This window comes from Salmo salar, chromosome ssa16 (genome assembly GCF_905237065.1).
Source record: "Salmo salar chromosome ssa16, Ssal_v3.1, whole genome shotgun sequence".
Taxonomy (NCBI): domain Eukaryota; kingdom Metazoa; phylum Chordata; class Actinopteri; order Salmoniformes; family Salmonidae; genus Salmo; species Salmo salar.
In genome coordinates, this window is record NC_059457.1 from 42,432,741 (window position 1) to 42,458,464 (window position 25,724).

A 25,724-nucleotide genomic window follows, 5' to 3' on the forward strand; every position below is an offset into this window, starting at 1 on the left:
CCAGTTGTCCTCTGAGTCATTCAGATGTTCATTGGCAGACTTCAGACGGGCCTGTATATGTATTCTTGAGCAGGGGGACCTTGCGGGCGCTGCAAGATTTCAGTCCTTCACGGCGTAGTGTGTTACCAATTGTTTTCTTGGTGACTATGGTCCCAGCTGCCTTGAGATCATTGACAAGATCCTCCCTTGTAGTTCTGGGCTGATTCCTCCTCTTCTCATGATCATTGCAACTCCACGAGGTTTGATCTTGCATGGAGCCACAGGCCGAGGGATATTGACAGTTTTTTTGTGTTTCTTCCATTTGCGAATAATCGCACCAAATGTTGTCACCTTCTCACCAAGCTGCTTGGCGATGGTCTTGTAGCCCATTCCAGCCTTGTGTAGGTCTACAATCTTGTCCCTGACATCCTTGGAGAGCTCTTTGGTCTTGGCCATGGTGGAGAGTTTGGAATCTGATTGATTGATTGCTTCTGTGGACAGATGTCATTTCTACAGGTAACAAGCTTCGTTTAGGAGCACTCCCTTTAAGAGTGTGCTCCTAATCTCAGCTCGTTACCTGTATAAAAGACACCTGGGAGCCAGAAATCTTTCTGATTGAGAGGGGGTCAAATACTTATTTCCCTCATTAAAATGCAAATCAATTTATAACATTTTTGACATGCGTTTTTCTGGATATTTTTGTTGTTATTCTGTCTCTTACTGTTCAAATAAACCTACCATTAAAATTATAGACTGATCCTTTCTTTGTCAGTGGGGAAAAGTACAAAATCAGCAGGTGATCAAATACTTTTCCCCCCCACTGTATATATTAAATAAAGAAGTGGCCCAAGGCAGCTGCCCTGCAGTATTCCACAGTTTAACACATGAGGGGAAGAAAATGAACCATTGATATAGGTGACTGTTTCCTGTCAGTTAGATATGACTGTACCCAATTCAATGCTACCTCCTTAAAACCATAATGCATTGATTTTGTCAAATTTATTTCATGATCCACTAAATCAAATGCTGCACTGAAATCTAAAAATAGTACACCCACAAACTTGGCATTATCCATAGCATTGAGCCACTGGTCAGTCATGTCAACCAATGCAGTGGTAGTGGAATGGTTTTTGCGATAAGCATGCTGATTGGCTGTAATCAGATCATTCTTTTCCATGTACTCCCATATTTGTCTACTCACAATACCCTCCAATATCTTACTGAGTGTAGGGAGTAGACTAATTGGTCGACTATTGGCAGGAGTAATGGGTTCTTTGCAGTCTTTCGGAATAGGACACAGTTTCGCATGCTTCCATACATTTGCAAACATCCCCTTTCCCAATTAAATATGTATCTCAGTGGAACTGCAATTTGGGGAGCAGCACAGCGAAGCAAAAAATTGTCCATAAGATCATAACCTGTAGATTTACCATCAGGTAATGACTTCAATAGGTTTAACACCTCCTCCACTGACACCGTTTGCAGACTAAAAGAGCAGACCTTGATGCTCATAATATGATCATTAATCCATTGGACAATAGCTTGTTTGGAAGAATGTATGTTTACATTGTTGCTCAGTAAATTAATTTTCTTTGTAAAAGAATCTGCAAAATAATTGGCAATATCAACTGGTTTTGTTATTATTCTCCCGTCAACCTCCACACTAGATGGGCATGATGAGATAGATGTACCAATTAAGCCCTTAACTGTGTTCCATACCTTTTAAGAATCATTTTTACAATCAATAAAAACATTGTTGTAAAATACATTTTTTCTTTCAATTCAATTTAACTGCATAATTACGTAATGTTCTATAATTCTGTTCATCAATTTATAATTTTGACTTGGCTGCTAAGACTTTTGCCATATTTCTTTGAGAAAAAGCCTCACCCAGTTCATCATCAATCCATGGAGATGAACGAGCACCAACTGTACTCTTTCTTACTGGGGCATGATGGTCCATTACCTCAGTGAGCAAATCAATAAAACATTTTGTAGCGTGATTTAAATCATCCTCTAGATAAATCAGCTCCCAGGGTACAGCAGCCAAATCATTTAGAAATAGCTCATGATTAAATGTTTTAAAATTCCTCTTGACCACAATCCTAGGGGGTTTCTTTGGAACCTTGGTGTTCATGGTTATGGTCACAATATTATGGTCTGTCCAGCCCACTGGCATTGATTTGGCTTTTAAGCATTGCAATGGTATATTACAGAAAATCAGATCAATGCATGTGTCTGAACGATGACCCAACTTAATTGATGATCTAGTAGTATCATTAACCATTTGTTTCAAACCACAGTTCATGGCATATCTCGTCAATTTTGTTCTATTCAAATTATTGTGATCCTTCCAATTTATATTAAAATCACCCAAGATAAATACATCTCTGTTGCTTTCTGTGGCCTGTTCAAACCCAGTACATAAGTCATCCAGATAGGACACCTTAGAGCTAGGAGGTCTATACACACATCCTACCAATATGGCTGCCTGGTGAGGCAGATGTACCTGAGCCCATAGTGCCTCTACTTGACATACATTAATGACTTGGAGAAGATCTGCAAAGAGGAGTGGGACAAAATCCCTCCTGAGATGTGTGCAAACCTGGTGGCCAACTACAAGAAACGTCTGACCTCTGTGATTGCCAACAAGGGTTTTGCCACCAAGTACTAAGTCATGTTTTGCAGAGGGGTCAAATACTTATTTCCCTCATTAAAATGCAAATCATTTTATAACATTTTTTATATGTGTTTTCCTGGATTTTTTTGTTGTTATTCTGTCTCTCACTGTTCAAATAAACCTACTATTAAAATTATAGACTGATAATTTCTTTGTAAGTGGGAAAACGTACAAAATCAGCAGGGGATCAAATACTTTTCCCCCCCACTGTACCAACGACCTTCCCTATGCCTTAGCTGAAACTCAAGCTACTATATTTGCAGATGATACTACAATTTATGCAGCAAGACAATCGGTTCAACAGGTACAGCAAGCTTTACAAGGAGATTTGGAGAATATCAGGGAGTGGGTTTGCCAAAACAAACTTGTTTTAAACACCAAGAAAACCAAAGTTATGTTGGTCTGTTCCACTAGGAAATGCCCAAATCAGCATGGGATACAATTAAGTATGGGAGGAGTACTAATTGAAGAAGTGGCAGAAACCAAACTATTGGGAGTGCAGCTAGACAACTGCTTATCATGGTCGTCTCAAATAACTAATCTATGTAAAAAAAATATTAAAACAGCATGCATAATCAGAAGGATAGCTAAATATTTATACCAGGAAAAATTATTCAGCAAATAACACAAACATTAATTGAGAGTCAGGTGAACTACTGTTCTGTGGTCTGGGGAAATGCATCATCAAGTGAAGTTAGGAGGCTACAGATTGCACAGAACAAAGCAGCAAGGATTGTTTTAAGGTGGAGATATGGTTCTTCTGTTGCAGACATGCGCAATGTTCTTGGTTGGCCATCAATCGACAAGATAATTGAAAAAAACATGCTTATTTTATTTCATAATATACATCATTTAAAATGGCCAAGTTCTATTCACAATGGTATTCAGTTGGTAAGAGACAGACATTCCATAAATACTAGGAATAGATTGTCCACCATCTATGCGTTATCCAGACAGAAAAGAGTAATAGGCAAAAGAACATTTCAATTTAGAGCAATAAAGAAATTGAATAAATGAACTGAGCAAACCAGAAACCTTTCAATATATAAATGTAAACATTATTTTAAAACGATTTAAATATAATACATAGAAATGTTGTGGGACTATAATAGATGAAGAATCAATATTTTTTAGATTGAGTATTTATTGGGTCATTATGTTAGTATATTATGTATGTTTGTAATAGTGTGTTATATGTGAAAATGTGTTCGTATTATAAATTGTATTTTAATATTTAAGGACTCTTGGAAGATTAGTCCAAATGGGGACTAAAAGAGATTAAATTTTTTTTTTTTTAAATGAATTAAATAAAATCCCTTTATGGTTGATATTAACGACGAAAGGAGAGATTATCTGTCTCTCTCCTATTGTGTACCGCTGTTAAATACTGTGGAAAAATAAAAAACAGGGAAAATTAGTACTTAAAACTACCAATTATTGTAGATAAATATTAAAGAAAAGGGTAAACACAACACTGGACTGAACCCCCTAATTGTCAAACTAATATTAATGTACAACAATATAGAAGATACATAACTAGAGGTTATGCAATATGGATGTATATCCACTGCATGCTTCTTAGGTGTGTAATTGACATGACCAAGGAGCTATTGCAAATTTGAAACTATGAAAAATACGTTACATCATACGTTACACCGCATGATTTTACAGTACACAAACAAAAGTGTGCAATATAGAAGGGTAGTCAGTAGACATTAGGTCACATGACCAAGAACCTATTGAAATTTTACATTTTGAATAGTGCATGTAAAACCATGTGAGATAAAAATTGACAAACTAAAGGATGTGCAATGTGTAGGCCCACTGAGTGGACATTCTGAACCTTGTTTGAAGTCACCAGGTCACATGACCAAGGAGCTATTGAAATTCTACATTTTGAAAAATTCATGTAAAACCATGTGAGATAAAAAATGGACAAACTAAAGGGCGTGCAATGTGTAGGGCTACTGAGTGGACATTCTGAACCTTGTTTGAAGTCACCAGGTCACATGACCAATGAACTATTGAAATTCTATATTTTGAAAAAAATCATGTGAAACCATGTGAGATAAAAATTGACAAACTAAAGGGTGTGCAATGTGTAGGCCCACTGAGTGGACATTCTGAACCTTGTTTGAAGTCACCAGGTCACATGACCAAGGAGCTGTTGAAATTCTACATTTTGAAAACTTAATGTTAAACCATGTGAGATAGAAATGGACAAACTAAAGGGTGTGCAATGTGTAGGGCCACTGAGTGGACATTCTGAACCTTATTTGAAGTCACTAGGTCAAATGACGAAGGAGATATTGAAATGTTACATTTTGAAAACTTCATGTATAATCATGTGAGATGAATATGGACAAACTAAAGGGTGTGCAATGTGTGTCTATGCCATCGGGTTAGCTTCAACCAGTTTTGAAAGTGTTAGGAGTAATGGTTAAAGAGCTATTGAAATTTCAAATCAAATCAAATCAAATTTGTTTATATAGCCCTTCTTACATCAGCTGAAATTTCAAAGTGCTGTACAGAAACCCAGCCTAAAACCCCAAACAGCAAGCAATGCAGGTGTAGAAGCACGGTGGCTAGGAAAAACTCCCTAGAAAGGCCAAAACCTAGGAAGAAACCTAGAGAGGAACCAGGCTATGAGGGGTGGCCAGTCCTCTTCTGGCTGTGCCAGGTGGAGATTATAACAGAACATGGCCAAGATGTTTGAAATTTGAAAAATTTGATTTGTCACTATGTTGATTGTCCCTAACTGCTGTTGGTGGACGTAAGGAAAACTACAGGCGAATATCTGTCGAATATCCAATCTGAAACTGTCTTTACCTCGGTCCCAAATCATAGTCTTGTCAATGATGTTACACAACGCAAAAGTTACCAAACAATGCACATATATTTGCGCGGCAGTCTTGATTATCTGTGGCGGGAATATTAGTTATTGTTCACGCTCGTGTAGTAGACCTATTCGAATGTCAAGCTACAACCGTTAGTGATGAAACTGTCAACATCAGTTAAAATCAAGTTGCAGACATGAGAGTTAGCGAAATGAAAGGGTTGCTTCTCGATGACTAACAATGTATCAGCTGAACAGTTCAAACAACAGACAGAATGAGGTATATCAGTTGCTTTTTATGTATGTTGTATGTGTGCACAATGTATGCCGAGGTCATCTACACCAACATTTGGGCTCTACATTTGAATTGCACTCCTGAACAAATCAACAAGATTGCAAAGAAGCATGGTTTCCATAACATGGGAAAGGTAAAACAATGTTAGTTCACTGTTGATGTCATATAATAATTTGTATTTTTATGTGTTGATCTTTTGGCATATTATGACTAGCTCATTTCTTCTGGCATATTATATTTGTAGATATTTCCAGATGGCAACTATTACCATATGGAGCATAGACAGCTGGCAAAGCAATCATTGCAGGCACACCATTTGCATAATCTTCGACTCAAAATGGACCCTAAGGTGAATAGCCAATAGGTCAATACTATCCAAAATTGACTGGAATAACCAGTCCTAGCATTGCTCTTATTGTAATGAGTGTGATGATGTACTTTCTGTTTCTTAGGTGCTTTGGTTTGCACAACAATCTGGTAGGAGTAGAAAGAGAAGACACTCTTTCACAGTACCAACTGATCCATTTTTCAATCAGCAGTGGTACCTGGTATGTCAACATTAAGCTTCCATTTTTGTTTGAAGTATATTTCCATAATAGAAGCTCTTTACATTTTTATTCAGCCTGTTTTAGTTTTTTCTGCCTTGAGTGAAAAGAAATGGTTATCCTTGTTTTAAAACAAAAAAATATAATTTATTCAAACTGCTTTTCCAGAGTGAGGCCTTTGATCAGAATGTGGTGGCTGCATGGGCTCAAGGCTACACAGGAAAAGGGGTGGTGGTGTCCATCTTAGATGATGGCCTAGAGACAAGCCACCCAGACATTGCTGAAAATTATGTGAGTTGTTATTATCATTTTTTATTTAATCTTTATTTTAACAGGGAACACATTGAGACCTAGGTCTCTTTTACAAATGTGCCTTGTATAATACAACATAAATATACAGATTATACCCTATATAAATTAAAATACAAAAACACATTAATGGGAAGCACAAATCACCCAGAAAAAGTTGCATTCCTCCACAAAAATGTCCCCAATCAATACTTTAAATTGCCCGAATGGCACTAGAACATCAATATGAAATGTATTTAGAATTTTGTTCCAGCAATACAGTGCAGGATTTTTTTTTGAAAAAGACAAATATTATTTAAAAAAAAATAAAAATACAAGTGGCAAATGATCCTTATAAAGACCTAATGTATTGTACCTGTAGGATCCACAGGCTAGCTATGACATGAACGATAATGACCCCAACCCAGACACTCAATACTCTCTGACCAGACCGAAGAGGTAATTTGCTGTGATGTTAACATTTTAATGCAAGATATTACATCATGTATCATGAATGAAGTGCACTATGTGAGAACATTCTGTATGGATGAACCCCTTTTGTCTTCTGTTCCATAGGCATGGAACACGGTGTGCTGGGGTGGTGGCAGCAGTGGCAAATAATGGGGTGTGTGGGGTTGGAGTGGCATATCAGGCCAAGATCGGAGGCAAGTATTACCCATACATTCAGTCATTCGGTCTCTTTTAATAGCATATAGAACTGTACTGCAATTATCCTGCTTTAATTTGCATCCTGTTACTTGTTCTGTTTTGTCCAGGAGTTCGGATGTTGGATGGACAAGTGACTGACCTGATAGAAGCCATGTCCTTAAATTTGAATCAGCAACACATTGACATCTACAGCTCCAGCTGGGGACCTGAAGATTTGGGGACAAATTTGGAGGGGCCAAACACATTGGCCCAAGAAGCCTTTATCAGAGGCATTACTAATGTATGATACAACTTGTACTGGTTATCCTATATTACCTGTTTCATCAGTAGTGTCCATTTTGTTAGATAAGATAAAACAATGTAATCGGCATGGCAACTAAACCGGTAAGATCATACAATGAGTCTTAAAAAACATATTCAATACCTTACAGGGCCGAGGTGGCTTGGGTTCCATTTACGTTTGGGCTTCAGGCAATGGGGGCGCCAGCTTTGACAACTGCAACTGCGATGGCTACACAAACAGCATTTACACGTTGTCTGTTGGTAGTACCACTGAGAGGGGAACGCTGCCCTTCTACAGTGAACCCTGCTCTGCCATTCTAACAACGACCTACAGTGGTGGCAGCTTTCATCACCGCAGTATTGTAAGTCTCTTTGTCCCCAACTCATCCCACACTAGTGTTTTTAACATTCATATATTTCTTTAAAAATATGCATTTAGAATGACAAAGCATTCTGTTAAATCTGACTAGTTTAGCTTTAGTTTAATTGTGCTTAACAAAGTAGTCACATGAATGCAAAGGTTTGCTGAAGATGTGTGGAACTCTGAAAAAGGTCAATATTTATCTGACATTTACCACCTACAGCAACAGTAAGCAAAGCCTCAACAAAATACCTGGATGTTGTTTCCCTTTTAGGTCACCACCGACCTGCATCAATCCTGCACCTCAGACCATACTGGGACCTCTGCCTCTGCCCCTCTGGCTGCTGGAATCATTGCACTGGCTCTGGAGGCAAAGTAACCATTCTCTTGTCTCTGTGCACCTGTAACTCAATAACCTATTTGTTGTAAGTTTGAGGCTTTGAGTCATCGAGAAAGAAGATAATATCCCAACTTCTCCCACAGCCCGACACTCAACTGGCGTGATGTGCAACACCTCGTGGTGCGAGCATCTAGACCGGTAGATCTTCGAACGCATGATTGGCGGACTAATGGTGTTGGAAGACCTGGTGAGACATAAAGCACTACCTTCTAGTGGTAGATAGTTGACCATTTAGGGAAACTGGGATGTGATTTGCTAGACTGTAGGGCCAGAAATTGAGTTGAAATGAATGAACTGGGCTGCTTTTTGACAGGCAGCCCAATTCTGATATTTTTTTCAATCAGATTGGTCAAAAGACAAGTTAGTGGAAAGAATATAAGAATTTGGCTGCCTATGTACAGCTATAGCATCATACACCTGATTTGCTTTATTGTAGTCAGCCATTACTATGGATATGGGCTACTGGATGCAGGGAGACTGGTGGAGTTGGCCAGTAAATGGAAAGCAGTCAAACCTAAAAGGAAATGCACCATTGAGCTCATTACTAGAGCCATGTAAGGAAAACATCCTTGTCCTTTCATCTCACTTATGGATAGTTAGTAGGAAAACAGCCACTTAGTGTGTTCTATAGCTGTTTACAGTAAACATAAACATGATCTTCAGATTTTCTTGAGCATAAACAGAAGTGGAGGCTGGTGGGAGGAGCTATAGGACGGGCTCATTGTAATGGCTGGGATGCAATGCATGGAACGGAGTCAAACATGTGGTTTCCATTTGTGTGGTGTGTGATACCATTCCATAAGCTCCTCCCACCAGCCACTACCGATAAAGTAATTCCACTAATTCATAATGCCAACTTGGCCAGTTAGATTTGTTATACCTGATGCTATGTCTGTCTGATAGTGAACTCCGCAGGAAACTGACATTGAGGTGGAATGTGACAGCTTGTCACGGCACCAGGAACTGGATTCGGTCTCTGGAGCACATCCAGGCCCGTCTTACACTGAGCTATAGCAGACGTGGAGATCTCTCCATCACCCTCATTAGTCCAAAGAAGACCATCTCCAATTTACTCACAACCAGGTAAGGCACAGCCAAGTCAATGGACAGAAAGATTGAAAGCAATACATAGAAGTGATTTAAAAAGTCAGTCAATCAATTAATAATATTATAATACTCTTAGAAAAAAAAAGGTATTTAATTTACAATATGTAGAATCTATGAGAATAGAAAGGTTCAGAACTTTTGTGAAACATCACAGCACAGTGGAAAAATATATGGCAAATAGAACTTGATGGTGTTCAGAGATAGATGGGAGGGGTTTAGTGGAGCTGAAGGATGGGACTAAAAACAAACAAAAGATAACTATTGTAAACCATACTGTGTCTGTAAAATGTATATAGTATGTATAGGCTTCTACTTCCAGTTTAAGTGTTTTCGTCTACTACTTTACTCGAATTAGGGGAGGGATGGTAGGGTTAAGTGTGCCTTGAATTGTAAATAAATCACTGACAGTGTCACCAGCAAAGCACCCCCACACCATCACACCTCCTCCTCCATGCTTCACGGTGGGAACCACACATGCGGAGATTATCCTACTCTGCGTCTCAGACAGGGCGGTTGGAATCAAACATTTCTAATTTGGACTCATCAGACCAAAGGACAGATTTCCACCCGTCTAATGTCCATTGCTTGTGTTTCTTGGCCCAAGCAAGTCTTCTTCTTATTGGTGTCCTTTTTTAGTGGTTTCTTTGCAGCATTTCGACCATGAAGGACTGATTCACACAGTCTCCTCTGAACAGTTGATGTTGAGATGTCTGTTACTTGAACTCTGTGAAGCATTTATTTGGGCTGCAATTTGAGGCTGGTAACTCTAATGAACTTATCCTCTGCAGCAGAGGTAACTCTGGGGTCTTCCTTTCCTGTGGCGGTCCTTATGAGAGCCAGTTTCATCATAGCGCTTGGTTTTTGCAACTGCACTTGAATAAACTTTCAAAGTTCTTAATTTTCCGCATTGACTGACCTTCATGTCTTAAAGTAATGATGGACTGTCGTTTCTCTTTGCTTATTTGAGCTGTTCTTGCCATAATATGGACTTGGTCTATTACCGAATAGGGCTATCTTCTGTCTACCAACCCTACCTTGTCACAACACAACTGATTGGCTCAAACGCATTAAGAAGGATATCAATTCCACTATTTAACTTTTAAATGGGCACACCTGTTAATTGAAATGCATTCCAGGTGACTACCTCATGAAGCTGGTTGAGAAAATGCCAAGAGTGTGCAAAGCTGTCATCAAGGCAAAGGGTGGCTACTTAGAAGAATCTCAAATATGAAATATGAAATATATTTGTATTTGTTTTAACACTTTTTTGGTAATTATATGATTCCATATGTGCTATTTTATAGTTTTGATGTCTTCACTATTATTCTACAATGTAGAAAATAGAAAAATAAAGAAAAACCCTGGAATGAGTAGGTGTGTCTAAACTTTTGACTGGTACTGTATGTGTATGTGTGTGTGGGAAGCTTGTGGAAGGCTATCCGAAACGTTTCACCCAAGTTAAACAATTTAAAGGCAACGCTACCAAATACTAATTGAGTGTATGTAAACTTCTGACCCACTGGGAATGTGAAATAAAAGCTGAAATAAATCATTCTCTCTACTATTATTCTGACATTTCACATTCTTAAAATAAAGTGGTGATCCTAACTGACCTAAGACAGGGAATTTTTACTAGGATTAAATGTCAGGAATTGTGAAAAACTGAGTTTAAATGTATTTGGCTAAGGTGTATGTAAACTTCCGACTTCAACTGTATATTGAGCATTCAAGACACAATGTGCAGAAATAAAGGGAGGAGCCAGGAACATTTTCCACAATGGAAAGATCAGCTGACTCCTTGGCTTTCTACAAAAGCCATTATCTCTAAACTAGACTATGTACAAATCATAAACTCAGAAACAAAAAAGAAACGTCCTTTTTTCAAGACCCTGTCTTTCAAAGAGAATTCGTAAAAATCCAAATAACTTCACAGATCTTCACTGTAAAGGGTTTAAACACTGTTTCCAATGCTTGTTCAATGAACCATAAACAATTAATGAACATGCACCAGTGGAACGGTCGTTAAGACACTAACAGCTTACAGACAATTAAGGTCACAGTTAGGAAAACTTAGGACACAAAAGAGACCTTTTCTACTGACTCTGAAAAACACCAAAAGAAAGATGCCCAGGGTACCTGCTCATCTGCGTGAACGTGCCTTAGGCATGCTGCAAGGAGGCATGTGGACTGCAGATGTGGCTAGGGCAATAAATTGCAATGTCCGTACTGTGAGACGCCTAAGACAGCGCTACAGGGAGACAGGACAGACAGCTGATCGTCCTCGCAGTGGCAGACCATGTGTAACAACACCTGCACAGGATCAGTACATCCGAACATCACACCTGCGGGACAGGTCCAGGATGGCAACAACAACTGCCCGATTTACACCAGGAACGCACAATCCCTCCATCAGTGCTGACTGTCCGCAATAGGCTGAGAGAGGCTGGACTGAGGGCTTGTAGGCCTGTTGTAAGGCAGGTCCTCACCAGACATCACCGGCAACAATGTCGCCTATGGGCACAAACCCACCTTTGCTGGACCAGACAGGACTGGCACAAAATGCTCGTCACTGACGAGTCGCGGTTTTGTCTCACCAGGAGTGATGGTTGGATTTGCGTTTATCGTCTAAGGAATGAGCGTTACACCGAGGCCTGTACTCTGGAGCGGGATCGATTTTGGAGGTGGAGGGTCCATCGTGGTCTGGGGCGGTGTGTCACAGCATCATCGGACTGAGCTTGTTGTCATTGCAGGCAATCTCAACACTGTGCGTTACAGGGAAGACATCCTCCTCCCTCATGTGGTCCCCTTCCTGCAGGCTCATCCTGACATGACCCTCCAGCATCCTGACCCTCCAGCATGACAATGCCACCAGCCATACTGCTCATTCTGTGCGTGATTTCCTGCAAGGCAGGCATGTCAGTGTTCTGCCATGGCCAGCGAAGAGCCCGGTTCTCAATCCCATTGAGCACGTCTGGGAGCTGTTGGATCGGAGGGTGAGGGCTAGGGCCATTCCCCCCAGAAATGTCCAGGAACTTGCAGGTGCCTTGGTGGAAGAGTGGGGTAACATCTCACAGCAAGAACTGGCAAATCTGGTGCAGTCCATGAGGAGGAGATGCACTGCAGTACTTAATGCAGCTGGTGGCCACACCAGATACTGACTGTTTCTTTTGATTTTGACACCCCCTTTGTTCAGGGACACATTATTCAATTGCTGTTAGTCACATGTCTGTGGAACTTGTTCAGTGTATGTCTCAGTTGTTGAATCTTGTTATGTTCATACAAATATTTACACATGTTAAGTTTGCTGAAAATAAATGCACTTGACAGTGAGAGGACGTTTATTTTTTTGCTGAGTTCATATATATATATATATATATATATATATATATATATGGCATAATGGTGAAGTATCAGGGTTTCAATATGCAACAAGAGGTCTTCAGTGTACTAAAATATTCTAATTCAATGTTGCTTCACAGGCCTTACGATAAAATGTCTACAGGTTTCTCAGACTGGGCCTTCATGAGTACACACTGCTGGGATGAGGATCCCTGCGGATATTGGGTTCTACGGATAGAAAACAACGGAGATTCAACCAACAGAGGTACACTGACAAAAACAAAGATGTTTCAATTTAAGGTGTCAACTTCAATAACACAGCGAGTGTCTTAAAACTCATCTCTAGTATTTCAATTAAATTAGTTACAGAAAGAAATAGTACACAACATTAATTAGAAACAGAACATTTGTCATCTTTAACTAGTATTAGAAATCAAATGAACTCAGTGCTGCAGCTGATGTGACGGAGGCTGGCACTGTTTGGCTCTCGCTTTCTTTTGTAGTCCTTCCCGTTCAAGCGCACACCTCATCAAAAGATACTACTCAATGTACTCATGACATGAAAATTATTTGTTTTTGTTCCATAATTTCTCACACAGTTACAATTTAGGACAGGATTTGTATGCTTTAGATTGTGCAATGGACATTTTCTACAATGTACTCAAGCACAAACTCATTTTTTTTCTTTGTCCATAGGCGTCCTGTTGAAATTTCATCTGGAGTTGCATGGGACAGATGAACACATGGCAGGCCGTCGCATGGAGAGGTCAGTGATACAGCAGTGTGCAGTGGGGAACTCTAATGGCAGCTGTGAAGGTAGGCAGCAACATCAACCATACCCTGAATTTATACTGAACAAAAATATAAACTCAACATGCGACAATTAATGATTTTACTGAGTTACAGTTCATTTAAGGAAATCAGGCAATTTAAATAAATTCATTAGGCCCTAATCTATGGATTTTAACTTGACCTGGCAGGGGCGCAGCCATGGGTGGGCATATGTAACAGTGTAGGTTCCGTCCCTCTCTTCGCCCCCACCTGGGCTCGAACCAGGGACCCTTGCACACATCAACAACTGACACCCACGAAGCATCGTTACACAAAAGCCGCGGCCCTTGCAACGCAAGGGGAACAACCACTTCAGGTCTCAGAGCGAGTGACATCACTGATTGAAACGCTATTAGCGCGCACCACCGCTAACTAACTAGCCATTTCACCTCGGTTACACTCACCCCCCTTTTGACCTCCTCCTTTTCCGCAGCAACCAATGATCTGGGTCACGGCACCAATGTAACAGTGTAGGTTCCGTCCCTCTCTTCGCCCCCACCTGGGCTCGAACCAGGGACCCTTGCACACATCAACAACTGACACCCACGAAGCATCGTTACCCATCGCGCCACAAAAGCCACGGCCCTTGCAACGCAAGGGGAACAACCACTTCAGGTCTCAGAGCGAGTGACGTCACCGTTTGAAAAGCTATTAGCGCGCACCACCGCTAACTAACTAGCCATTTCACATCGGTTACACATAGGCCCACCCATTGGGGAGACAGGCCCAGCCAATCAGAAAGAGTTTTTCCCCACAAAAGGACTTTATTACAGACAGAAATACTCCTCAGTTCCATCAGCTGTCCGGGTGGCTCGTCTCAGACGATCCCGTAGGAGAAGAAGCCGGATGTGGAGGTCCTGGGCTGGCGTGGTTACATGTGGTCTGCGGTTGTGAGGCCGGTTGGACGTACTGCCAAAGTCTCTAAAACGACTTGAGGCGTCTTATGGTAGAGAAATTAACATGCAATTCTTGGCAACAGCTCTGGTGGACATTCCTGAAGTCAGCATGCCAATTGCTCGCTCCTTCAAAACTTGAGGCATCTGTGGTATTGTGTTGTGTGACAAAACTGCACATTTTAAAGTGGCCTTTTATTGTTCCTAGCACAAGGTTCACCTGTGTAATGATCATGCTGTTTAATCAGCTTCTTGATATGCCAAACCTGTCAGGTGGATGGATTATCTTGGCAAAGGAGAAATTCTCACTAACAGAGATGTAAACAAATTTGTGCAAGAAATTTGGAGGAGATGGCTGCCGTTTTACAGTCTCCTTATTTGAAACTTATTTTGTGCATAATGTTTCTGCCACCGTCTCTTATGACCGAAAAGAGCTTCTAGATATCAGGAAAGCGATTACTCACCTCGTACTGGACGAAGATTTTTCTTTAACGAGTCAGACGCTTAGGATTTACTTCAGACACCCGACAAGGCCCAAATCCCAGTGATTCGCATGAGAAAGGGACAGAGATATCGGGGATGTAGGTCGGGGTGCCTTGTAAGGATCCGTCGGTGAGTGGGTAATCTGCCTCTACCATCAGTCCTATTAGCCAATGTACAATCATTGGATAACAAAATAGACAAACTACGATCACGAATATCCTACCAACGGGACATTAAAAACTGTAATATCTTATGTTTCACTGAGTCGTGGCTGAACGATGACATGAATAACATACAGCTGCCGGGGTTTACGCTGAATCGGCAAGATTGAACAGCCGCCTCCGGTAAGACAAGGGGTGGCGGTCTGTATATTTGTAAACAACAGCTGGTGCACGAAATCTAATAGTAAGGAAGTCTCAAAGTTTTGCTCGCTTGAGGTATAGTATCTCATGATAAGCTGTAGACCACAATATTTACCAAGAGGGTTTATCTATATTTTTCGTAGCTGTCTTTTACCACCACAAACCAATTCTGGCACTAAGACCGCGCTCAATGAGCTGTATACGGCCATAAGCAAACAAGAAAATGCTCATCTAGAGGCGGCACTCCTAGTGGCCGGGGACTTTAATGCAGGGAAACTTAAATCCGTTTTACCTAATTTCTACCAGCATGTTAAATGTGCAACCAGATGAAAAAAAATACTCTAGACCACCTTTACTCCACACACAGAGATGGATAGCAAAGCTCTCTCTCGCCCTCCACTTGGAAAATTGGACCATAATTCTATCCTCCTGATTCCTGCTTACAAGCAAAACTTAAGCAGGCAGCACCAGTGACTCGGTCAATAAAGAAGTGGTCAGATGACGCAGATGCTAAGCTACAGGACTGTTTTGCTAGCACAGACTGGAATATGTTCCGGAATTCTTCCGATGGCATTGAGGAGTACACCATATCAGTCACTGGATTCATCAATAAGTGCATTGATGACGACGTCCCCACAGTGACTGTACATACATATCCCAACCAGAAGCCATGGATTACAGGCAACATCGGCACTGAGCTAAAGGGTAGAGCTGCCGCTTTCAAGGAGCGGGACTCTAACCCGGACGCTTATAAGAAATCCCGCTATGCCCTCTTACGAACCATCAAACAGGCAAAAGTGTAAATTCAGCACTAAGATTGAATCCTACTACACCGGCTCCGACGCTCATCAGATTTGGCAGGGCTTGCAAACTATTAGACTACAAAGGGAAGCACAGCCGCAAGCTGCCCAGTGACACGAGCCTACCAGACTAGCTAAATTACTTCTATGCTCGCTTCGAGGCAAGCAACACTGAAGCATACATGAGAGCATCAGCGTGATCAAGCTCTCCGTCGCTGATGCGAGTAAGACCTTTAAACAGGTCAACATTCACAAGGCCGCGGGGCCAGACGGATTACCAGGACGTGTACTCCGAGCATGCGCTGACCAACTGGCAACTGTCTTCTAGAGGTCGACCGATTATGATTTTTCAACGCCGATACCAATAATTGGAGGACCAAAAAAAGCCGATGCCGATTAATCGGCCATTTTTTAAAATTTGTATTAATGACAATTACAACAATACTGAATGAACACTTATTTTAACTTAATATAATACATCAATAAAATCTATTTAGCCTCAAATAAATAATGAAACATATTCAATTTGGTTTAAATAATGCAAAAACAAAGTGTTGGAGAAGAAAGTAAAAGTGCAATATGTGCCATGTAAAAAAGCTAACATTTAAGTTCCTTGCTCAGAACATGAGAACATATGAAAGCTGGTGGTTCCTTTTAATATTCCCAGGTAAGAAGTTTTAGGTTGTAGTTATTATAGGAATTATAGGACTATTTCTCTCTATACGATTTGTATTTCATATACCTTTGACTATTGGATGTTCTTATAAGCACTGTAGTATTGCCAGTGTAACAGTATAGCTTCCGTCCCTCTCCTCGCTCCTACCTGGGCTCGAACCAGGAACACATCGACAACAGCCACCCTCGAAGCAGCGTTACCCATGCAGAGCAAGGGGAACAACTACTCAAAGTCTCAGAGCGAGTGACGTTTGAAACGCTATTAGCGCGCACCCCGCTAACTAGCTAGCCATTTCACATCGGTTACACCAGCCTAATCTCGGGAGTTGATAGGCTTGAAGTCATAAACAGCACAATGCTTGAAGCATTGCAAAGAGCTGCTGTTTGAATGAATGCTTACAAGCCTGCTGGTGCCTACCATCGCTCAGTCAGACTGCTCTATCAAATCATAGACTTAATTATAACATAATAACACACAGAAATACGAGCCTTTGGTCATTAAAATGGTCGAATCCGGAAACTATCATTTCGAAAACAAAACGTTTGTTCTTTCAGTGAAATACGGAACCGTTCCGTATTTTATCTAACGGATGGCATCCCTAAGTCTAAATATTGCTGTTACATTGTACAACCTTCAATGTTATGTCATAATTAATTACGGCCTTTGTTAGGAATAAATGGACTTTCGCAGTTCGCAATGAGCCAAGCGGCCCAAACTGCTGCATATACCCTGACTGCTTGCACGGAACGCAAGAGAAGTGACACAATTTCCCTAGTTATAAGAAATTCATGTTAGTAGGCAATATTAACTAAATATGCAGGTTTAAAATATATACTTGTGTATTGATTTTAAAGAAAGGCATTGATGTTTATGGGTAGGTACATTGGTGCAACGACAGTGCTTTTTTCGCAAATGCGCTCGTTAAATCATCACCCGTTTGTCGAAGTAGGCTGTGATTCAATGACAAATTAACAGGCACCGCATCGATTATATGCAACGCAGGACACGCTAGATAAACTAGTAATATCATCAACCATGTGTAGTTAACTAGTGATTATGTTAAGATTGATTGTTTTTTATAAGATAAGTTTAATGCTAGCTAGCAACTTACCTTGGCTTCTTGCTGCCCTCTCGTAACAGGAAGTCAGCCTGCCACACAGGCTCCTCGTGGAGTGCAATGTAAGGCAGGTGTTTAGAGCGTTGGACTAGTAACCGGAAGGTTGCAAAAACAAATCCCCGAGCTGACAAGGTAAAAATCTGTCATTCTGCCCCTGAACAAGGCAGTTAACCCACCGTTCCTAGGCCGTCATTGAAAATAAGAATGTGTTCTTAACTGACTTGCCGAGTTAAATAAAGGTGTATAATAAAAAATAAAAAATTAAATAGTCAAAAAAATCGGTTGTTATGAAAACTTGAAATCGGCCCTAATTAATCGGCCATTCCGATTAATCGGTCGACCTCTAGTGTCTTCACTGATATTTTCAATCTGTCTCTGACTGAGTCAGTAAGACCAACATGTTTCAAACAGACCACCATAGTCCCTGTGCTTAAGAACACTATGGTAACCTGCCTAAATGACTACCGACCCGTAGCACTCACATCTGTAGCCATGAGGTGCTTTGAAAGGATGGTCATAGCTCACATTAACACCATTATCCCAGAAACCCTAGACCCAGTCCAGTTTGACTCAATCGCACTCCACACTGCCCTTTCCCATCTGGACAAAAGGAACACCTATGTGAGAATGCTATTCATTGACGACAGCTCTGTGTTCAACACCATAGTGCCCTCAACGCTCATCACTAAGCTAAGGACTCTGGGACTAAACACCTCCCTTTGCAACTGGATCCTGGACTTCCTGACGTGCCCCCCCAAGTTGTAAGGGTAGGTAACAACACATCTGCCATGCTGATCCTCAACACGGGGGCCCCTCAGGGGTGAGTGCTCAGTCCCCTCCTGTACTCCCTGTTCACTCATGACTGCATGGCCAGGCACGACTCCAACACTATCATTAAGTTTGCAGACGACACAACAGTGGTAGGCCTCATCACCGACAACGATGAGACAGCCTAAATGGAGGAGGTCAGAGACCTATCCTGTGTAGTGGCAGGATAACAACCTCTCCCTCAATGTGATCAAGACAAAGGAGATGATTGTGGACTACAGGAAAAGGAGGACCAAGCACACCCCCATTCTCATCGACTGGGCTGTAGTGAAGCAGGTTGAGAGCTTCAAGTTCCTTGGTGTCCGCATCACCAACAAATTATCATGGTCAAAACACACCAAGACAGTCGTGAAGAGGGCACGACAAAGCCTATTCCCCCTCAGGAGACTGAAAAGATTTGGCATGGGTCCTCAAAAGGTTCTACAGCTGCACCATTGAGAGCATCCTGACGGGTTGCATCACCGCCTGGTATGACAACTGCTCGGCCTCTGACCGCAAGGCACTACAGAGGGTAGTGCGTACGGCCCAGTACATAACTAGGGCCAAGCTTCCTGCCATCCAGGACCTCTATACCAGGCGGTGTCAAAGGAAGGCCCTAAAAGTTGTCAGACTCCAGCCACCCTAGTCATAGACTGTTCTCTGCTACCGCACGGCAAGCGGTACCGGAGTGCCAAGTCTAGGTCCCAAAGGCTTCTTAACAGCTTCTACACCCAAGCCATAAGACTCCTGAACAGCTAATCAAATGGCTATCGAGACTATTGCATTGCCCCCCCCCTTTACACTGCTGTAACTCTGTTATCTATGTATAGTCACTTTAAATCTGCCTACATGTACATATTACCTCAACTAACCTGTGCCCCCGCACATTGACTCTTTACCAGTAACCCCTGTATATAGCCTCGCTACTGTTATTTTACTGCTGCTCTTTAATTGTTATTTATCCATTTTTTTTTACTTAACACTTATTGTTCTTAACTGCATTGTCGGTTAAGGGCTTGTAAGTAAGCATTTCACTAAGGTCTACCCCTCTTGTATTCGGCGCATGTGACAAATACAATTTGATTTGAAATACACTTTTTGCGTGTATGGAGAATATCTGGAATCTTTTATTTCAGCTCATGAAACATCGGACCAACACTTTACATGTTGTGTTTTTATATTTTTGTTCAGTATATTTTACAATGAAACAGTTGCACACTGTAATGTCACATTCTATAAGACAGTTTGAAAATGTTACTAACCAAGTAAGGATCCTCCTTTTTTAGAGTGTGTCTACCCATTGTACGTGTTTGAGAGCATCTGCCTGATGTCCTGTCCACCTCACTACTATGAGTCAGATGGAAACAGCACCCGCTCCCATCGGAAGTGCTTACCCTGCCATCACAGCTGCCACACTTGTTTTGGGAAACAGGACACAAACTGTCTGGACTGCCCTCCGTATTCCATCCTGGATTTTCGTCTTGGTACCTGTAGCCCCCCTGTTTACCCCTGGGACCACAGAGGTAAAGTGACCAGTGGCATGGAGCGGACGGCAGCAGTTCTTGGTATCCTGATGGGAGGGCCGCTGGTGATTTTGTGCATCATGTGGGCGATTACATGGATGGTGAGCAGGGCGTTCGCTGCCAGGAACGAAGTGGACAGCAGCACCAGTCATAGCAGCAGTGAGGAGGCCAGGGATGTGGAGATGGTGGTCTTCCGTATTACAGAAGACCAGGCAGAGAACAGCGACAGAGCATCTACATTCACCAACATTCCCAATACTTCACTTCAAGAGGAATTTGACACGCTTCAGTCAACATTAAAGTAGCCAATAATAAAATTCTGTAGACAAACAGAAGAAATTATTTTCCAAATAGCTTTTATTGTTACTTCAGTATCATTTACAAACTTTTAGATGGATAAAATAAATGTCTATTTTGGACCCAAGTTGCATTCAGTGGTTTTTATAAGAACACATCAGTTGGTAGAATATCCATCCATTTGCAATTATAACTTTTAAGTCAAAATACTTCACAGAACATTAAATATAGGCACTGGAATAGCTTAAAAGGACACACATTTAGAAGTAGAACATTGTTCAAAGACTTCCTCCACAACTAAAGGGAGGAACGGCTCTTGCATTTCAGATAATAAGCATGAATCCACATAAAAAGGTCCTGTATATGAGGAGCAAAATACAACTTAAGCCTTTACAGACTTAGAGGTTAGTGGCATTCTGTGAAGCTCTGCTGAACTTCAGACCACAGGAATGGGCTATTTCTGGGTTCTAAGCTTTCTCTTTAAGTTATAAGGGACAGTGCTCTCCTCCTTACTGAGTTTCCAAGATGTCCGTGGGTATGACACTATCTGATTTGCCACTGGAGCTCTGTGACACCTCCAGAGGCCAGGATGAAGGGGTGGTCTCATAATAGAGTCTGTCCTCCGACCCAAAGAGCAGCTGTCTGAGGCTCAAGTCGTACAGACAGTACAGATTGAAAGCCACCATGGCAAGGAGTGGGAAAACAGTGATCCCCGATCCAAAGCCTCTCCAGGGGCTACACATGTGGAAGCAGAGCCAGTAGATAAGCCTATAGGAATAAAATGAGGATAAACTTAAAACATGTTCAGCTTTATAATAATTAGGTGCTTACATTTGTCCTATTTCAAACATGTGCATGTGTGAATTGGATATTTGATTTTTGCATATCCCAATCCCCCGACACCATTGGAGAATGGGGTCAGAGCCAGGGATCAACCATTATTCATGGGCACCCTGGAGAAATAAGGGTTATGTGCCTTGCTAAAGGGCACAGACAGATTTTTCACCTAGTCGGCTCGGGGATTTGAACCAATAACCTTTCAGTTACTAGCCCAATGCTCCTAACCGCTAAGCTACCTGCCGTCCATTCTAGAGCATAGTGACACGTCACTCTTTTCACTCACTGAGCAATCAATGACTTTGAAACCACTCACCTCCCACCAACGAAAACTCCAGTCAAAATGGGCACCACCCGCAGCTGGTCTTGAGGCAGGAATGTAGCCAGAACCAACAGATTGAGAACGTAGAGAAACAACTGCTCCATAGACGCGGAGACAAACAGCTGCTGAATGGCCGGTCTTCTGTGGAGAGCCTCAACTGGATTTAAAGACCCAGTGCAGAACTGGCACATAGCACCAATCAGCATAGCTAGAGGGGGAGTAATAGGTATGTTAGTATTGAAATTTGGAAACACAACACAAAACACCTAATGGTCTGTTTTGATTTTGTCTGGCATTATGAGTCTTCAGCATCCTAGTTTGAAGAAAAACTGCTTTTGAACTGATGCTTAGTCCAGTCTTTGATAATACCCTCCTTTTCTGCTTGAACATATGACTATTAATACTTGAAAACCGATCTTTCCTGCTTGAACATATAACATTCGACCAATAAAACTCGAAAACCAAATATGTGAAAGGATTTGTTTTTAGCCATGTTGCTTTCTACAGTCAAGTCCTTTCAGTAGAAAGAAAAGGAGATGAGGAAAGTAATGAGAAACTATTGGGACACTGCCCAGGAGACTGGAGAACTAGTTACCCTCATCTTTTCTATTCTAGTTTCCATGTTAAGCTATTTATAAGAAAGGGGAGGAAATTGCCAGTGCTTCAGTAAGACTTGCATTGCCTTGAGGTTGAATGTGTTGACAAAGACTAAGCCTTAGACAAATTATGAGACGTGGACTACTAGAAAACCTAAAATCACTTAATACTGCATTCAAGCGCTTTTTGGGAGATTGATTGCTCCAACTAAATAAGTAGGTTTGTAGAGCTCAGTATAAAAGTGGGGTGCCACTGAGCAAAAACAGGTTGAATCAACGTTGTTTCCATGTCATTTCAACAACAAAAAAGAAAATGTGATGACTTTGAATCAATGTGGGGAAATGATTGGATTTGCAAAAAGTCATCAACGTAAGGGGATTACATCTTTTCTCCCAACTTTTTACCTAAATCCAATGACGTGACATTTTCTTTGATTTCATGTTTGTTGACAACAACCAAATGTAAATCTAAACTAGATGTTCAACTAATGTCTGTGCCCAGTGTGACAGTTGTGTTGTTTGAGTCGCATATGAAAACAATTATTCAGACATACCCAACAAGATGGGGACTGCAGCAACGGCACAGCAGCAAAGTGTGAAAGTGAGGCGGCTGACCATGTCAGGGCAGTCTGGGGAATCTATGGGAACATAGAAATAAAGTGCATAGAGAAGCCCTGCAGTAAACAGAAGGGAGGCCAGGACTGAGCACACAGCAGGAACGCGGCCACTTTGGCAACATCTACAGCAGCAGCACCACAGTCTCTTGTCTGCCACCTCTGGGACAGCCTCACAAGTCTCTTGATCTTGGGAACTCCACATAGTCAACTCTATGCTCTCCGGTGGCAAGCCGAGCAACGGTTGGCCTTCATCAATGGTGGACTCCAGATTGTTGGATTCTGGACTCCATCTCTGTGTGTCTGTGCCATTGGGAATGTCTCTGCGAGAGGCTGGATTTGGAGTGCTGATGCAGTTTTCCACCGGGTCTTCCAAATTGTGCACAGGAGCAATCGGACTTGAAGTAGTTCCATCCTGAACTCCCTCTTTCCCCTCTTGCGGTCTTCGCTCTGCTTTGAAGCCCTCGCTGGGTTGCTGGTGGCAGGAATCAAGCTCTGTACAAAACAAAGCATAATCAACATATTTCTGCCACCATATGTTCAATGTTGTGAATAATGAATGTCACCCAATCTGCACATTTAATTAGTGGCACTCAAATAAAAAATGTGTTTGTTCTATTATCACTTACGGACAAGTTGATCGGCTGGCAGGGCTTCCAGGGAGTGGTGAGAGCCAATGACTGAGTGAGAAGAGGAGTGGAGCTCCTCCACTGAAGATTCAGGACTGTCAGACACTGGTGCTAAAGAGATCTGAGTGTCCAGGTCGAGGAATGGAGAGAATGACAGCCTGGCTGGGTCAATATCCTGCAGTTGATTGATGATGTCACTGATGGACTCCTTCACACTGTCAATCTCTTTGCCATCTTCTGGGTTGGTGGCTTGACGCCCCGACATCGTCGCACAGCCTACAGAACTAACTGTAGATAGACAATTTCACATTTACTATGTGAACCCTACAATAACATGACAATATCGGTCGTATTGATATTGTTTGCATCTCCGCACGCGAGGTTCGAAGGGTCCACCGCATTCGCGACAGGCTGTATTATGAACATCTGGGGATTGAATTTGGAATCGGCCCTTGGGGCAGCGCCAATCGTGAAGGGCGGCTAGTCGTCTGATTTTAGGACTGACACGCAACTAAACCAAACACGTCACGACTGGGGTTCATTCTCCAAACAAAAGACGGATTTACTAGACTATCATAACATTTTGTTCAGATTTTGGAAAGTGAGCCATCGAATTGAAATGACCAATTGACTCAAACGGAACGCGCACGCAAGAGAAAATGTGCATTTGCTGTTCTGTTGCAGATTAATTGTTGCCAGTTGCATTCATTGATTAGGATATTACCATTTTTCTTTGAATAGGATACTTGATGGTTGAAATGGTAGTCTATTGATCATAAATAGTACATACATCTGATATTCCCAAATCAAATTACTAATAATAACAAGAGGAGCAATATAAACGATAGCCTCATCATTTAGGTCTGATGAAGCCACTATTCAATAGCTTAGTTTATAAATAGTAGTCATATGGACAGACAGTCAAAATCCATACAGAGAAAGTAGCCTACACACTTCTATTCGATTAAAAGATGCTTAATATACTTACTTTTTCTAGGGATGCAGAATTACTATTGTTTCAATTTCTTCGTTTTTTTTCCTTCCCCCAACTTTTGTCTTCTAGAATCTGGTATACAGTCTCAACTTCTGAATCAAATTTCAAGACGGACAAAATACTACGTTTTAGCCCCCGCCCACACACTTTCTGGGTACCATGTCACACAGACCATATGGAGCAAATAAATCCAAAGCGGATACACGGGGGGGTTTGGGGCTCTGCTGTTGGGTCCAGATATTTAGAAAATAAAACATTACTTAAAACTTAAACAGGAAGTCACCTGGAGTTGATCATCAAATAAATCAGCCTCCTGTAAAGTGTTATGGTACACACAGAGAATTCAAAACAAATCACATGCAAAGTTATTTCAACTCAGATTTGCAAACTCTAGACGGGTTTCCAAAAGCAGTATGAAATTAACCCACTCAGACCTTAGTGTCGACTGAAAGGTGACCAGGTGCCAACCCCTGAGACTGATTTGTGAAGCATGTTGAAACTTTAGAAAGGTAAGAGAATAGGCACAGACAATAGCAGTCTTTGTGTTCCTGCCACATGTGGGGGAAACTGGCTTTAGAGTAGGATTTCACTATAGCTTTGGTGGGAAGGTCTGTTTAATGGGAGGGGTATGTTCAAGTTTGACAAGTTTAGTTTCTGAATATTCATTCTTGTCAAAATTCCATGTACAAAAACAAAACAAATAGGCTAAACCATGGAAGTCATAGGACACATGACATTTCTATAGTGTGCTAAAGGCACTGTAAAGGTAGCCAGAATAGATTGACCCTATGCTTGCTTACAGCTGCACTGGGGTCGGACAGGATTCCTATTTAGATTAAGACACCGTGGAGCCGGAGTGAGATATGGCTCAAAAAACATACCTTAGTCCAGAGATGATAAATACGTTGTACTCCAAATTGTCCCATTATCCCAATTGTTAGATCGAAATTGAATGACCACTAGTTTTTCCAGAAAATGGCCCTTTCAATCCTCATGCTAAGTAGTAGAAGCTAAAGCAGCCATTTTGGAATGGCAGTGTCAGCTAATCAGTTCCTTTGTTCAACGCTACGTGCCATTCCATAATGACTGCGGTGGGTACCAATAGCTAAAATGAGGACAAGTAACAATTTACTTAAACTAGCAGTCATTCAATGATTCTCAG

General features: G+C 41.5%; 2 protein-coding genes across 3 annotated transcripts; one reads left to right on the forward strand and one right to left on the reverse strand.

Annotated features, from left to right (window-relative positions):
• Positions 1-5,585: 5,585 nt before the first annotated feature.
• On the forward strand, positions 5,586-20,685 carry LOC106573879 (proprotein convertase subtilisin/kexin type 4). Its single transcript, XM_014149305.2, has 15 exons — positions 5,586-5,923; positions 6,035-6,139; positions 6,243-6,338; positions 6,504-6,626; positions 7,006-7,082; positions 7,200-7,288; positions 7,400-7,572; positions 7,724-7,936; positions 8,210-8,310; positions 8,419-8,522; positions 8,772-8,889; positions 9,239-9,418; positions 12,922-13,046; positions 13,478-13,597; positions 20,037-20,685. Exons 1-15 carry the CDS (start codon positions 5,771-5,773, stop codon positions 20,576-20,578), a joined length of 2,319 nt encoding a protein of 772 aa, XP_014004780.1. The 5' UTR covers positions 5,586-5,770; the 3' UTR covers positions 20,579-20,685.
• On the reverse strand, positions 20,613-25,659 carry LOC106573882 (transmembrane protein 79). 2 transcript variants are annotated; one of them, XM_045697283.1, is made up of 5 exons: positions 25,444-25,659; positions 23,569-23,856; positions 22,880-23,434; positions 21,724-21,937; positions 20,613-21,338 (listed from the first exon to the last, which is right to left on the reverse strand). In XM_045697283.1, exons 2-5 carry the CDS (start codon positions 23,831-23,833, stop codon positions 21,080-21,082), a joined length of 1,293 nt encoding a protein of 430 aa, XP_045553239.1. In that variant the 5' UTR covers positions 23,834-23,856; positions 25,444-25,659; the 3' UTR covers positions 20,613-21,079. The 2 variants fall into 2 exon arrangements, with proteins under 2 accessions (XP_045553239.1, XP_014004788.1); XM_014149313.2 differs by lacking the exon at positions 25,444-25,659 and adding an exon at positions 24,557-24,688.
• Between the last annotated feature and the right edge of the window lie 65 nt (positions 25,660-25,724).